This window comes from Bombina bombina, chromosome 1 (assembly GCF_027579735.1).
Source record: "Bombina bombina isolate aBomBom1 chromosome 1, aBomBom1.pri, whole genome shotgun sequence".
In the NCBI taxonomy this organism is placed as follows: domain Eukaryota; kingdom Metazoa; phylum Chordata; class Amphibia; order Anura; family Bombinatoridae; genus Bombina; species Bombina bombina.
Window position 1 is genome coordinate 1,124,991,597 of NC_069499.1, and position 15,453 is coordinate 1,125,007,049.

Consider the following 15,453-nt stretch of genomic DNA (forward strand, 5'->3'; position numbering starts at 1 on the left):
TTCCTCAAGTGAGGGGAGTAAGCATGGTACTGCATCATCCCCTCCTTCGTCTACACCAGTCTTGCCCATACAGGAGGCCCCTAGTACATCTAGTGTGCCAATACTCCTTACTATGCAACATTTAACGGCTGTAATGGATAATTCTATCAAAAACATTTTAGCCAATATGCCCACTTATCAGCGAAAGCGCGACTGCTCTGTTTTAGAAAATTCTGTAGAGCATGAGAACGCTGATGATATGGTTTCTGAAGGGCCCCTACACCAGTCTGAAGGGGCCAGGGAGGTTTTGTCTGAGGGAGAAATTTCAGATTCAGGAAACATTTCTCAACAAGCTGAACCTGATGTGATTACTTTTAAATTTAAGTTGGAACATCTCCGCGCTCTGCTTAAGGAGGTGTTATCCAATTTGGATGATTGTGATTATCTGGTCATTCCAGAACCACTATGTAAAATGGAAAAGTTCTTAGAGGCCCCGGGGCCCCCTGAAGCTTTTCCTATATCCAAGCGGGTGGCGTACATTGTTAGTAAAGAATGGGACAGGCCCGGTATACCTTTAGTACCTCCCCCCATATTTATAAAATTGTTTTCCTATAGTCGACCCCAGAAAGGACTGATGGCAGACAGTCCCCAAGGTCGAGGGGGCGGTTTCTACTCTACACAAGCGCGCCACTATACCCATAGAAGATAGTTGTGCTTTCCAAGATCCTATGGATAAAAAATTAGAAGGTCTGCTAAAGATGTTTGTTCAGCAAGGTTCCCTTCTACAACCAATTGCATGCATTGTCCCTGTCACTGCAGCCGCGTGTTTCTAGTTTGATGAGCTAGGAAAGGCGATTATTAGTAATTCTTCTTCTTATGAGGAGATTATGGACAGAATTCGTGCTCTTAAATTGGCTAATTCTTTCACCCTAGACGCCACCTTGCAATTGGCTAGGTTAGCGGCGAAAAAATTCTGGGTTTGCTATTGTGGCGCAGAGCGCTTTGGTTAAAATCTTGGGCAGCGGATGCGTCTTCCAAGAACAAATTGCTTGACATTCCTTTCAAGGGGAAAACACTCTTTGGCCCTGACTTGAAAGAGATTATCTCTATCACTGGGGGCAAGGGCCACGCCCTTCCTCAGGATAGGTCTTTTCAAGACCAAAAATAAACCTAAGTTTCGTCCCTTTCGCAGAAACGGATCAGCCCCAAGGGCTACGTCCTCTAAGCAGGAAGGTAATACTTCTCAAGCCAATCCAGCCTGGGGACCTATGCAAGGCTGGAGCAAAGGAAAGCAGGCCAGGAAACCTGCCACTGCTACCAAGACAGCATGAAATGCGGGCCCCCGATCCTGGACCGGATCTGGTGGGGGGCAGACTCTCTCTCTTCGCTCAGGCTTGGGAAAGAGATGTTCTGGATCCTTGGGCGCTAGAAATAGTCTCCCAAGGTTATTCTCTGGAGTTCAAGGGGCTTCCTCCAAGGGGGAGGTTCCACAGGTCTCAGTTGTCTTCAGACCACATAAGAAGACAGGCATTCTTACATTGGGTAGAAGACCTGCTAAAAATGGGAGTGATTCATCCTGTTCCATTAGGAGAACAAGGGATGGGGTTCTACTCCAATCTGTTCATAGTTCCCAAAAAAGAGGGAACGTTCAGACCAATCTTAGATCTCAAGATCTTGAACAAGTTTCTCAAGGTTCCATCGTTCAAGATGGAAACCATTCGAACACTTCTTCCTTCCATCCAGGAAGGTCAATTCATGACCAAGGTGGATTTCAAGGATGCGTATCTACATATTCCTATCCACAAGGAACATCATCGGTTCCTAAGGTTTGCATTCCTGGACAAGCATTTCCAGTTCGTGGCATTTTCTTTCGGATTAGCCACTGCTCCTAGGATTTTCTCATAGGTACTAGGGTCCCTTCTGGCGGTGCTAAGACCAAGGGGCATTGCTGTAGTACCTTACTTGGACGACATTCTGATTCGAGCGTCGTCCCTTCCTCAAGTAAAGGCTCACACGGACATTGTCCTGGCCTTTCTCAGATCTCACGGATGGAAAGTGAACGTGGAAAAGAGTTCTCTATCTCCGTCAACGAGGGTTCCCTTCTTGGGAACTATAATAGACTCCTTAGAAATGAGGATTTTTCTGACAGAAGCCAGAAAAACAAAACTTCTAGACTCTTGTCGGATACTTCATTCCGTTCCTCTTCCTTCCATAGCGCAGTGCATGGAAGTGATAGGTTTGATGGTAGCGGCAATGGACATAGTTCCTTTTGTGCGCATTCATCTAAGACCATTACAACTGTTCATGCTCAGTCAGTGGAATGGGGACTATTCAGACTTGTCTCCGAAGATACAAGCAAATCAGAGAACCAGAGACTCATTCCGTTGGTGGCTGTCCCTGGACAACCTGTCACAAGGGATGACCTTCCGCAGACCAGAGTGGGTCATTGTCACGACCGACGCCAGTCTGATGGGCTGGGGCGCGGTCTGGGGATCCCTGAAAGCTCAGGGTCTTTGGTCTCGGGTAGAATCTCTTCTACCGATAAATATTCTGGAACTGAGAGCGATATTCAATGCTCTCAAAGCTTGGCCTCAGCTAGCGAGGGCCAAGTTCATACATCAACCATCAGGGGGGAACAAGGAGTTCCCTAGCGATGGAAGAAGTGACCAAAATCATTCTATGGGCGGAGTCTCACTCCTGCCACCTGTCTGCTATCCACATCCCAGGAGTGGAAAATTGGGAAGCGGATTTTCTGAGTCGTCAGACATTGCATCCGGGGGAGTGGGAACTCCATCCGGAAATCTTTGCCCAAGTCACTCAACCGTGGGGCATTCCAGACATGGATCTGATGGCCTCTCGTCAGAACTTCAGAGTTCCTTACTACGGGTACAGATCCAGGGATCCCAAGGCGGCTCTAGTGGATGCACTAGTAGCACCTTGGACCTTCAAACTAGCTTATGTGTTCCCGCCGTTTCCTCTCATCCCCAGGCTGGTAGCCAGGATCAATCAGGAGAGGGCGTCGGTGATTTTGATAGCTCCTGCGTGGCCACGCAGGACTTGGTATGCAGATCTGGTGAATATGTCATCGGCTCCACCATGGAAGCTACCTTTGAGAGACCTTCTTGTTCTAGGTCCGTTCGACCCACTCCAGCTGACTGCTTGGAGATTGAACGCTTGATCTTATCAAAGCGAGGGTTCTCAGATTCTGTTATTAATACTCTTGTTCAGGCCTGAAAGCCTGTAACCAGAAAAATTACCACATAATTTGGTATATCTGTTGGTGTGAATCTGCAGGATTCCCTTGGGACAAGGTTAAGATTCCTAAGAGTCTATCCTTCCTTCGAGAAGGATTGGAAAAAGGATTATCTGCAAGTTCCTTGATGGGACAGATTTCTGCCTTGTCTGTGTTACTTCACAAAAAGCTGGCAGCTGTGCCAGATGTTCTAGCCTTTGTTCAGGCTCTGGTTAGAATCAAGCCTGTTTACAAAATTTTGACTCCTCCTTGGAGTCTCAACCTAGTTCTTTCAGTTCTTCAGGGGGTTCCGTTTGAACCCTTACATTCCGTTGATATTGGAAAGTTTTGTTTTTGGTTGCAATTTCTTCTGCTAGAAGAGTTTCAGAATTATCTGCTCTGCAGTGTTCTTCTCCTTATCTGGTGTTCCATGCAGATAAGGTGGTTTTGCGTACTAAACCTGGTTTTCTTCCAAAAGTTGTTTCTAACAAAAACATTAACCAGGAGATAGTTGTGCCTTCTTTGTGTCCTAATCCAGTTTCAAAGAAGGAACGTTTGTTGCACAACTTGGATGTAGTTCGTGCTCTCAAATTTTACTTAGCAGCTACTAAGGATTTCAGACAAACTTTGTCTTTGTTTGTTGTTTATTCTGGTAAACGGAGAGGTCAAAAAGCAACTTCTACCTCTCTCTCCTTCTGGATTAAAAGCATTATCCGATTGGCTTATGAGACTGCCGGACGGCAGCCTCCTGAAAGAATCACAGCTCACTCCACTAGGGCTGTGGCTTCCACATGGGCCTTCAAGAACGAGGCTTCTGTTGATCAGATATGTAAGGCAGCGACTTGGTCTTCACTGCACACTTTTTCTAAATTTTACAAATTTGATACTTTTGCTTCTTCTGAGGCTATTTTTGGGAGAAAGGTTTTGCAAGCCGTGGTGCCTTCCATTTAGGTGACCTGATTTGCTCCCTCCCTTCATCCGTGTCCTAAAGCTTTGGTATTGGTTCCCACAAGTAAGGATGACGCCGTGGACCGGACACACCTATGTTGGAGAAAACAGAATTTATGTTTACCTGATAAATTACTTTCTCCAACGGTGTGTCCGGTCCACGGCCCGCCCTGGTTTTTTTTTTTTAATCAGGTCTGATAATTTATTTTCTTTAACTACAGTCACCACGGTAACATATGGTTTCTCCTATGCAAATATTCCTCCTTAACGTCGGTCGAATGACTGGGGTAGGCGGAGCCTAGGAGGGATCATGTGACCAGCTTTGCTGGGCTCTTTGCCATTTCCTGTTGGGGAAGAGAATATCCCACAAGTAAGGATGACGCCGTGGACCGGACACACCGTTGGAGAAAGTAATTTATCAGGTAAACATAAATTCTGTTTTATGCTTACCTGATAAATTTCTTTCTCCAACGGTGTGTCCGGTCCACGGTCCGCCCTGGTTTTTTAATCAGGTTTGAAAAATGTCTTTCTCTATACACTACAGTCACCACGGCACCCTATAGTTTCTCCTTTTTTTCTCCTAACCGTCGGTCGAATGACTGGGGGGCGGAGCCTGAGGAGGGGCTATATGGGCAGCTTTTGCTGTGCTCTTTGCCATTTCCTGTTGGGGAAGAGAATATTACCACAAGTAAGGATGACGCCGTGGACCGAACACACCGGTGGAGAAAGAAATTTATCAGGTAAGCATAAATTCTGTTTTTTCAAGTAAAAGTGAAAAAACATATGCTTTCAATTTTTCAACATATTTTATTTTTTTTAAAAGTAAATTATATGACATGATACAAATAATGGTATGTAAAGAAAGCCCTCCTTGTCCTGAAAAAAAATATATAAGTTGTATGGGAACAGTAAATGAGAGAGAGGAAAATTACAGCTAAACACAAACACCACAAAAGTATTAAAACAGCCTTGGTCCTTAAGGGGGTTAATCTTTGCCTCCTCATATTGGTAAGGAAAAGTAATTCCCAGAAGTAATGGATAGTGGACTCTCGCCACCATGAAACAATAATAATTTATGCTTACCTGATAAATTCATTTATTTTTTAGTATAGAAAATGTGTCTGAAATTCATTGAAAAACAAAATGTAGTCGACAGCCAGCTCTGGGCATTTTTTTCAGCTGTAGACAGATTAGACAATTAAGCTACGACCACTGATAAAGCTGAAGGCATGCTCCTACTGTAGTCTGTGTACTATGTATGTATTTACTGGTTGCTTTAAAGCAGGGGTCCACAACCTACAGCCTGCGTGCCGCACAAGGCCCGCCACTGGTACATTTTAGGCCCCTCAGTGCCTGTGGTAAATTCACAGGCACCCGGCCCGCAGACATCCTAAATAAGACAAGCGGTGTAAAGCATGTTCCCTGTCTCTGCCCCTCCCTTCGTGTCTGTGAGGAGTGCATGGTGGAGACAGGTAACCTGTGTGAATAAAAAAAATAATATATAAGTCCTAATTTTTTTCTCTTAAGCTGTTTATTAGATAATATATATTTGTCCAAATGCTTTTAGTCTAGCTGTGTGCTTGCAAGAGTGCCAGACTTTCTATGTGTTCTGTTAATAATTTTGTTTTGTAATTTTCCCTATGGGCTTTGCACCCAGGCTTGTCTGGGGTAAACTGCCTTAGTCCCTGTGCAGCTTTCTGTGACTGCTAGTGAACACCCAGGACTGAGTTTTGCAGGATCATAGCATGTGTACCCAGTACATTTTGAGAGTGCAGTGTGTTTTTTTTTTGTGTGTGTGTAAATAAATATTTATTGAATTTATGTATACAAATATTAGGCATATAAATTATATTATGTGTTTGTTATTAAGTTTGTTAATATTATCATTATTATTATCTTAATGTATTAGCTATGTAGGTGAATGTGGCCCTCTGTATTCAGACATTGCATCTGGCCCTTATGTGGAAAAAAGGTTGCTGACCCCTGCTTTAAACTGATGTTTATTGTGTAAAATATAGTAAGCTAAGATAACCATGTTAAAAAACCAAAACAAACAAAAAACACCTTAAGACCAGCACCTGTTATAACCCCTAATGCTGATCTCCAAGCATTCATTTAAGTTGATTGGTGCTTTTGTTGCAATTGATTGGTACATGTGCTTGATTTTCAGCAAGTATGTTCACAATGCTTGCTAATGATCAAATCTTTATGCTTTTAGATCCTTTGATTTTAGGCTTAACATTTGTAAACCCAAAGCATTTTGTAGTTTTTGTTTTTTTGTTTATAAAATAAAAATATAAATATTTATATAGTTTATTCAAATGGTTGTCTGGGGCAATACAGATTTAGCATACTTTTTCACTATATTGTCACTTCAAGCACAAACTTATTTCTTATTTAACCTGTTTCCTTTTAGGCCGAAGGGCAGACATCCTCGAAAGTTATGGAAGGATGAGGGTCGATGGGAACATGACCGTTTCCGGGAGGATGAACAGGCTCCCAAGTCCAGAGAGGAACTTATTGCTCTGTATGGTTATGATATTCGATCTTGTAAGAATCCAGAGGATATCCGGCCTCGGCGACCACGCAAACCCAGGTAAATTTAGCACCATTGAGTCAAGACTATTTTATTTATTTTCTTTTAAGGCACATTTAATAACTCCAGTATTTTTTGCTTAAACTGATATAATACCCATATGCTAAACCACTTGACAGTGATGCAGCATAACTGTAAAAAGAGCAGTCAAGAAAATTTCACCTAAACATCTCTATGTAAAAAAAGAATGGAGTTTTACCTCAAAATTTGTTCAGCTCACCAGAGTAAGTGCTCTGTGAACATGTATTTCTGCCACTGTCCAGCTGCAAGTTGAAAAAAATAATAGCCACTTAGCGAGATTTCATAGTACGCTTCCTTAAACAAAATAGGTAAATAACATGACTGTGCCTGCATATGGCAGATGCACACTCCCTTGCAAGTCCTAGGACTAGTATCCTGATTGACTGCTTAAAGTCCCTTTACAATGGGATGTGACTACTGAAGAAATTTTGAGGTAAAATATTTTCCTTTTTTACATAGAGATGTTCAGGTTATATTTTCTTATCAGCTTTTTACAGCTATACTGCATCACTTTCAAATGCTTCAACATTTCGGTATTATGTCCCGTTAATGGCACTCATGCTTAACAGTTATTAGTGATATCAATATTTCTAAATCTTTTCATGACGGTTTTGATCTTTGTTACATTCTGAGATCCTTTCCTTTTCACAGACAACATACAAGCTGTGCACAATTGACACTTTGTCCTAAAATATTTTTTTCCCATTTATTAAGCTTTGATGTAATTTGATGAGAGTATTTTGTCACAAAGTGTGTATATATCAATTGTGTATTTATTACACTATTATATGGTGGCAAGAATACTTTTCTGGTGCCTAGATTTTGTCAAGTCCTTTGATGAGCCATACACAAGAATGTTCTATTTGTAAAGGACCAGTAAATACAGTAGATTTGCATAATCAACAAATGTTTGATATAAGGACAATGTAATAGAAATTACTCTGAACTTCAAACGTGTAATATTGTTTTTTTCTAACAAATTTTAGTTATGTCTATTTCCTGTATCATGTGACAGCCATCAGCCAATCACAAATGCAGATACATATATTCTATGAACTCAGTAGGAGCTGGTGACTTAAAAAATGTAAATATAAAAAAGACTGCACATTTTTGTTAATGGTAGTAAATTGGAAAGTTGTTTGCTCTATCTGAATCATGAAAGTTTAATTTTGACTTGTGTCCCTTTTAATATGATGAATGCACCCCTTTATTGTTATTCTGTAGGTATGCACCTTATCTCATCATGATGCAAAATATGTTGGCAGTTTATCCTAATGTGTAGCTTTTGTAATTATATGAAGTGCCAAGATATTTTGCACCATTATGACATTAGCTGCACACCTACAGAGGATTAAAGTTTATACTTTTAATACTATATAAATAATTTGCCTTCCATACACAGTGTGTGTGTGTGTGTATATATATATATATATATATATATATATATATATATATATATATATATATATATATATATATATATATATATATATATATATATATATATATATATATATTGTGTGTGTGTAAAGACACCCCAGCCAAAGGCTTAACTTCTTCCCTCATATCCCAGTCATTCTTTGCTTTTCGTCACAGGAGGTTGGCAGAGAAGTGTCAGAAGATTCTGAGTAGTTCCTTATGAAGGGTATATACCCTTCGAAACTGGACTGGAGTTTTAAGTAGTCTTGTCAGCCTCTCAGTAACAGCATTGACGAATGTTAGAGTCTGGAGATGCAGGGAGAGTCTTTCTGCGAACACATCCAGATTCATATTAACAGCTCCTAAGCAATCAGTGTTGACGAGTTTCACTGCCTGCTTTGTGGTCCCAAAGAAGGAGGGAACTTTCCGTCCGATTCTGGACGTAAAGTGCTTAAACAAATTCCTTTCTGTCGCCTGGTTTAAAATGGAGACGATAAGGTCCATCCTTCCCTTAGTTCAGGAAGGACAGTTCATTACCACTATAGATCTGAAGGATGCTTACCTTCACGTTCCAATACACAAGGAACACTTCAAGTTCCTAAGGTTTGCGTTCCTGGACCAGCACTTGCTGTTTATTGCACTTCCGTTTGGTCTAGCTACTGCTCCAAGAGTTTTTACAAAGGTTCTAGGGGCTCTGCTTTCAGTGGCCAGAACCAGAGTTATAGCAGTAGCAGCATACTTGGACAATATTCTGGTTCAAGCACCATCCTGTCGTGTAGCAGAAGACCATTCAAAATCTCTTCTGTTTCTTCTTCGATCTCATGGGTGGAAGATAAACTTAGAAAAGAGTTCTCTTATTCCCAGTACCAGGGTGGAATTTCTGGGTAGTATAATAGACTCCATATCCATGAGGATATTCCTTACAGACCAGAGACGTTACAGGCTAACTTCCGCTTGTCTTGCCATCCAGACCTCCTTAAGACCCTCTGTTGCTTGGTGTATGGAGGTGATTGGTCTCATGGTGTCCAGCATGGACATCATTCCTTTTGCCAGATTCCATCCCAGACCGCTTCAGCTGTGCATGCTGAGACAGTGGAACGTCGATCATTCGAATCTGTCTCAACAGATTTCTCTGGACAAACGGTCGAGAGAATCACTCTCCTGGTGGCTCTGTCCATATCACCTATCCCAAGGGATATCCTTCTTGAGACCATCCTGGGAGATTGTGACTACGGACGCAAGTCTCTCAGGATGGGGTGCTGTTTGAGGTGCCAGGAAGGCACAGGGCCTGTGGACTCAAGAGGAATCCCTCCTCCCGATCAACGTTTTGGAACTTTGAGCGATCTTCAATGCTCTGAAGGCTTGGCCTCTTCTGTTTTTGTCCCAGTTTATCAGATTCCTATCAGATAACATAACCTCCATCGTGGCCGCAAAGGATGTGGTTTGCAGACCTTGTGGGGATGTCCTTATCTCCTCCGTGGAAGTTACCTTGTCGCAGGGATCTGCTGGAACAGGGTCCTTTTGTTCATCAAAATCTAGATTCTTTGCGGCTGACTGCGTGGAGATTGAACGCTTAGTCCTAGCCAAGAGAGGTTTCTCTGAGAGGGTTATTATTCAGGCTTGTAAGCCTGTTACTCGTCGCATCTATCATAAGGTGTGGAGAGCTTACTTATTCTGGTGTGAAGAGCGTGGTTTCGCCTGGCATAAGGTCAAGGCTGCCAGGATTCTTTCCTTTCTCCAGGAGGGTCTGGAGATGGGTCTTTCTGCCAATGCCATGAGGGGACAGATTTCGGCTCTTTCTGTTTTGCTGCACAAGAGGCTCACAGAGCTCCCTGACATGCAATCTTTCGTTAAGGCTCTGATCAGGATTAGACCTGTATTTAGATCTAACGCTCCACCTTGGATTTTGAATCTTAAGTTTTTACAATGGCTCTGTGTGAGCCTATGCATTCGGTTGACATTAAATTGTTGTTCTGGAAGGTTCTTTTTCTATTGGCTATTGCGTCGGCATGTCGAGTTTCTGGAATGGCTGCCTTGCAATGTGAGCCTCCTTATCTGGTGTTCCACACTGATGTCTGTCCTACGTACCCGCTTGGGTTTTCACCCTAAGGTGGTGTCTGATTGTAACATCAATCAGGAGATTGTGGTTCCGTCCTTATGTCCTAATCCTTCTTATTCGAAGGAACGTTTACTTCATAATTTGGATGTGGTTCGAGCTTTGAAGTTTTATCTTCAAGCTACTAAGGATTTTAGACAAACTTCTTCCTTGTTTGTTATTTACTCTGGGAAGCGTAAGGGTTTGAAGGCCTCTTCGACTTCCTTATCTTTTTGGTTGAAGAGTGTTATACGCTTAGCCTACGAGTCAGCGGGACTTAGACCTCCTCAGAGGATTACGGCTCATTCCACTAGAGTGGTGGCTTCCTCTTGGGCCTTTATGAACGAGGTCTCCTATTGATCGGATTTGTAAGGCTACCTGGTCCTCCTTACATACTTTTTCAAAATTCTCAACATTTTTACGTTTTTGCTTCAGCTGAAGCAGCTTTTAGTTAAAAGGTTTTACAGGCTGTGGTGCCCTCAGATTAAAGTCCGCCTTTCCTTTACCCCTCCCGTTATCATTCAGTGTCCCCTAGAGCTTGGGTATAGTTTTCCCAACAGTAAGGAATGATGCCGTGGACTCTCCTCATATTAAGAAGGAAAACATAAATTATGCTTACCTGATAATTTAATTTCCTTCTGTATGAGGAGAGCCCACGGCCCCCGCCCATATACTCCAATGGGCGGACCAAATTTTTTTTTCTCTTCCGGCACCGTTTATACCCTGATATTTCTCCTACTGTTCCTTGTTCCCTTGGCATAATGGCTGGGATATGAGGGAAGAAGGGGGAGTATTTAAGCTTTTCGCTGGGGTGTCTTTGCCTTTTCCTGGTGGCCAGGTTCAGTATTTGCCAACAGTAAGGAATGATGCTGTGGACTCTCCTCATACAGAAGGAAATTAAATTATCAGGTAAGCATAGTTTGTTTTTGTCATGTGTATATACACCTATTAACACATAAATATATATGTATATAAGCGTATACTTAAATATTTATAGTAAAAACACAGTCACCCATAGAACGCAATGTAATGGCACTCTCAGTGCTGTTTTTTTTTTTGTTTTTTTTTATTCCCCAAACATCTCACATCCCCTCACGTTAACCCCTTATAACTGCTCTATGCAGTTTTTTTTTTTGTTTTTTTTTAATAAAAATATTTTTTCCCCCCAATAACTGTCCTTTATTTTGGGGGCATTTGGGGCACATTTTCTTTCCTATGGCCTGGAGAGTCCACAACGTCATTCCAGTTACTAGTGGGATATTTAACTCCTGGCCAGCAGGAGGAGGCAAAGAGCACCACAAAAGCTGTTAAGTGTAACTTCCCTTAACCATAATCCCCAGTCATTCTCTTTGCCTCTGTCAATGGAGGATGTGCGAAGTTGGTGTCTGCAGATAGTTAATCCTTTTATGGGTTGTCTTTGCTTTATTTCTAACATTATTGCTACCCCTTATGGAAAGCCAGGGTTTGTTACTCTGTTCTTTCTTTTTCTACAGGTCCCTGTTAGCGGTCAAGTGATGCTATCAGACCGGTAGCTGCTGTGCCTGCTCCACAGCAGAAGTTCCCTGAAGGTAAGTCCTTTTATTTATATTTCTTAGGACAGAGATATTTTTCGAAGAAGGACTGGAACAATCAGGGACACAGTGGGACCTGTTGCCTACTACCCTCAGAAGGTGTTTATTCTAATTTTATATATCCTTTGTGGGATATTTGCGGCTGAGCAGCTATCTGGCTTTATGCCTGTGAAGGGATTTTGCCGCTTCCATTGCCGGGCAAATTTTAGCTAAGCCCAGGCTTTAAGGGTGTGTGATACGGCTTTGGTGGTCAGCTATAATTCCCATTCTTTTCCCTACACGGTCCGTTTAAACAGAGGTTTAATGTGTCTAAGGGGCACAGTATGTACTTGCTAATTCCCTCTTGTAGAGGGTTTAGTTGGTTTATGGCGCACTCAGCTTATACAGAAAGTAAGTTGTTATTGCCTGCATAGACTATTGCAGTGTGTGCCTGTTACTCTGCTAATACAGAAAATAATTGACTCTGCCTGCATAGACTTCGCCAGTTGATGCCTATTACATGAACTCAGACTGTTATGCCTGTCTGACTTCTCCTTCTTGTTATCGGGTATTCGCTTCCCGCTCAGGAGGTGACCGCCATTGTTGGCGAATGTTTTACTGCAGATTGTCAGCTAAATAATGCTCCATTTGTGCTGCAGGACGCTCAGTAGATTTATGCCTGACGGCGTATAGATATTGGCACCATTTTGGATCTTATCGCAACGAGTAGTGTGATCTAAGGGCATGTTTAGCTGAGTGTCTTATAACAAAGCTTAGCCTCCTAAGGATGTATATTTTGTAAGAAGAGACTTATTATCTCAATCAATCAAATGTTTTTATTAAACATTTTTTCTTCAGCACAATTCTGAATTTTCTGATACATATAGTGTTTCTTCTATTTGCCTGCCATCTGGTTTCAGCTGCTAATCCATGTTCCTAACGATATTTAGGGCTGAGTTGCTCGTAATATACTTCAGTCCCTGCAGTTTACTTTTCAGGATTTATTGTCCTGATAATGCCTAGGTTTTTTATTTGATGGCAGCTAAAGGATATACAGCTAAAGGATATACAGAAATAAGGGCTGAGCTGCTTATTTGTGTCATAATCAAGTATGTCCATGCAGTTTTATTTTCAGGATGTGTATCTCCTGATTCATTTCTATTTTAGCTTATTTTATATTTTAAGGTGCAATCTTATACTTTTTGTATTTGCAGCCCTTCTTCAATCCTTTTTTTTTTATAGTGTGATTGATGCGCTGTTGAATTACTTTTATAATATAAGGTGATTCTTTAATTTCCTTATGCTTCAGTCTCTGATATTTGGCACTATGTCCACCTTAGTCAGGAATCCATATTCCCCTGCGGGATATTTTCTTCCTTAAGGATCATTTGGATGGGAATGGGGTGTCTTCTTGTCGGCTCTAAGTTTGGAGGAGTATACTATAAAGTAGATTCAGGATAGGAGCAAGGCTCTAAATCTTTTATCTGTGACCAACATGCAAGAGATTCTAGCCTTGCAGTTCTAGCTCGCAAAGCTCTGTGGCTAATGTCTTGGTCTGTGGATGTTATATCCAAATCCTATTTTCAGGGCAAAATGTTATTTGATCCCGATATGGCTGAAACTGACGTATCAGGTGGAAAGGGAACCTTTCTACCTCAGGATTAAAGGAATTGTGTAATACAATTTTACACTGGGTATGAGGAAAAATACTGTACCTTTTTAATGATATTTTCTGCCATCTGGTGGCTAGTCAGTTACATTTTCATTTCTTTCTGTGTATTTTGTGCTGTTAATCTCCTTCATTTTAGAAGATTTTTCACACTGTGGAACTCCTCCTGATGTAGCCAGCGGTTAGCATGTCTGACTTTGAAGCGCAAGGTTGTGAGTTCAAATCTCTGGGTGCAGAGCAATCCAGGATTTCTTGAGGACGGCAGGTAGAGTACTTGGCGATCTAAGTGCCCGCAAGTCGTTCGTTTTTATTTCATAGTATGGTCTATGAATACATTATAGATTCAGAGGTTACATATTTTTCTTTTTCTTAAAAATTAAGGAGTTTTAATTGTCCCTGTCATATATTAAATACTTTTAATATTTTTTTTATGTTCAGGGACTTGATTATCATGTGTGGTTTTTTTTTATGTATCATCATTTCCTGTGTTATAAGATTATACATGTGAGATTTCAAGTTCCCTACCTGACTCTCTCTAATATAGAATTTTTAGCCAGAATTCTAGCCTTGCTATTTTAGCTCTCAGAACTTTGTAACTAATATCTTGGTTGGCAGATGTTACATCCAAATCCAATATTCTGTCTTTGTCCTTTTTGGGCAGGACTTTAGTTGGACCTGTTCTGGCCGAATTTTTTTCCAGGGAAATAACTTTTTCAGTCCTCTATACGAGATAGGTAACCCTAAGTGGTCAACAGAATTTTAATTTTTGTCTTTTAGTAGAGAGAAAAGTCTTTCTCTTCAAACCGGAGCAATTCAGGGTTTGTTGAAGATACTGTCTACATTGTATTGAAAGGTTTCCATCCTAGAATCCTTCCTCCGAGTCTAGTCAGCTTAATGGGGCTTCTTTGCTCTGTCAATAGACTTGGATCCACAATGTCCAAAACCCTGCGGCTGTGGAATTTGTATCGACGGGATACAGGATAGGATTCAAGTTTTGTTCTTCTTGGGACAGATTTATCATGTTAGGTGATCTGAGAATCCGGTGAAGAGAGAAGCCTTTGTAAACTGCGTAAAGGACCTTTATTCTCTGGGAGTGATTTTCCAGTTCCTGCAGAGGAACAGGGTTAAGTATCTATTAAGTTCTTTTTGTGGGGGAAATTTCTGTCTCATCTAATTCCTCAGGGTCCTGTCCTTCAAAGTGGAAACTTTTTTTATTCCATTCTTCAATTGGTTCAGGAAAGTCAGTTCATGATGACCATTGACCTAAAGGATGCATATCCTCTTGTTCCCATTCAAGGGGATCATCGCCAGTATCTGAGGCTTGCCCTTTTGGACAAACATTTCTGGTTTATTGCTCTTCCGTTTGGTCTTGCTCGGCTCCCAGAATATTCACAAAGGTTTTGGGGGCCCTTTTGGAGTGGTCAGAACTCAGAGACTTGGAGTGTTGCTTTACCTCTCTAAAGGCTTAGGGCCTGTGGACTCGGGGGAATTCTTCTCTTCCCATTATCATCTTTGAGTTTCAATGCCTTGACAACTTGGCCTCAATTATTTTTAGTCCGGTTTATCAGTTTCCAGTTGGACAGAATCGCCTCAGTGGCTTTCTTCAACCACCAGGGAGGAATAACTCTGAGTTCCTTGGCTATGAAGCAGGTGCCTCTCATTCTACGATAGGCGGAAGTTCACGATTGTCTCCTGTCTCCCATCCACTTTCCAGGAGTGGACTTCTGGGTGGTGGATTTTCTGAGCAGACTGACTTTTCATCCCGGGGAGTGGGCTCTCCATCTGGAAGTGTTCTCAAGGATAACCCTCAGGTGGGGGGTTTCAGAGTTGGATCTAATGGGGTCTTTTTAAAACGCCAAGCGTCCAAAGAACGGATCAAGAAATCCTCAAACCGCTCTGATAGATGCTCGGGCAGTTCCTTGGATTTTCGGTCTAGCATTTCTT

The 15,453-nt window shown here is 41.7% G+C and overlaps 1 protein-coding gene across 1 annotated transcript in view; it reads left to right on the forward strand.

Moving 5' to 3' along the window:
• The window catches only part of CASC3 (CASC3 exon junction complex subunit), a 156,257-nt gene that overhangs the window by 59,066 nt on the left and 81,738 nt on the right, over positions 1–15,453 (forward strand). The window contains exon 6 of the mRNA XM_053698315.1: positions 6,576–6,755. Coding sequence (XP_053554290.1) covers positions 6,576–6,755 — 180 coding nt within the window. The remainder of the gene's footprint in view (positions 1–6,575; positions 6,756–15,453) is intronic.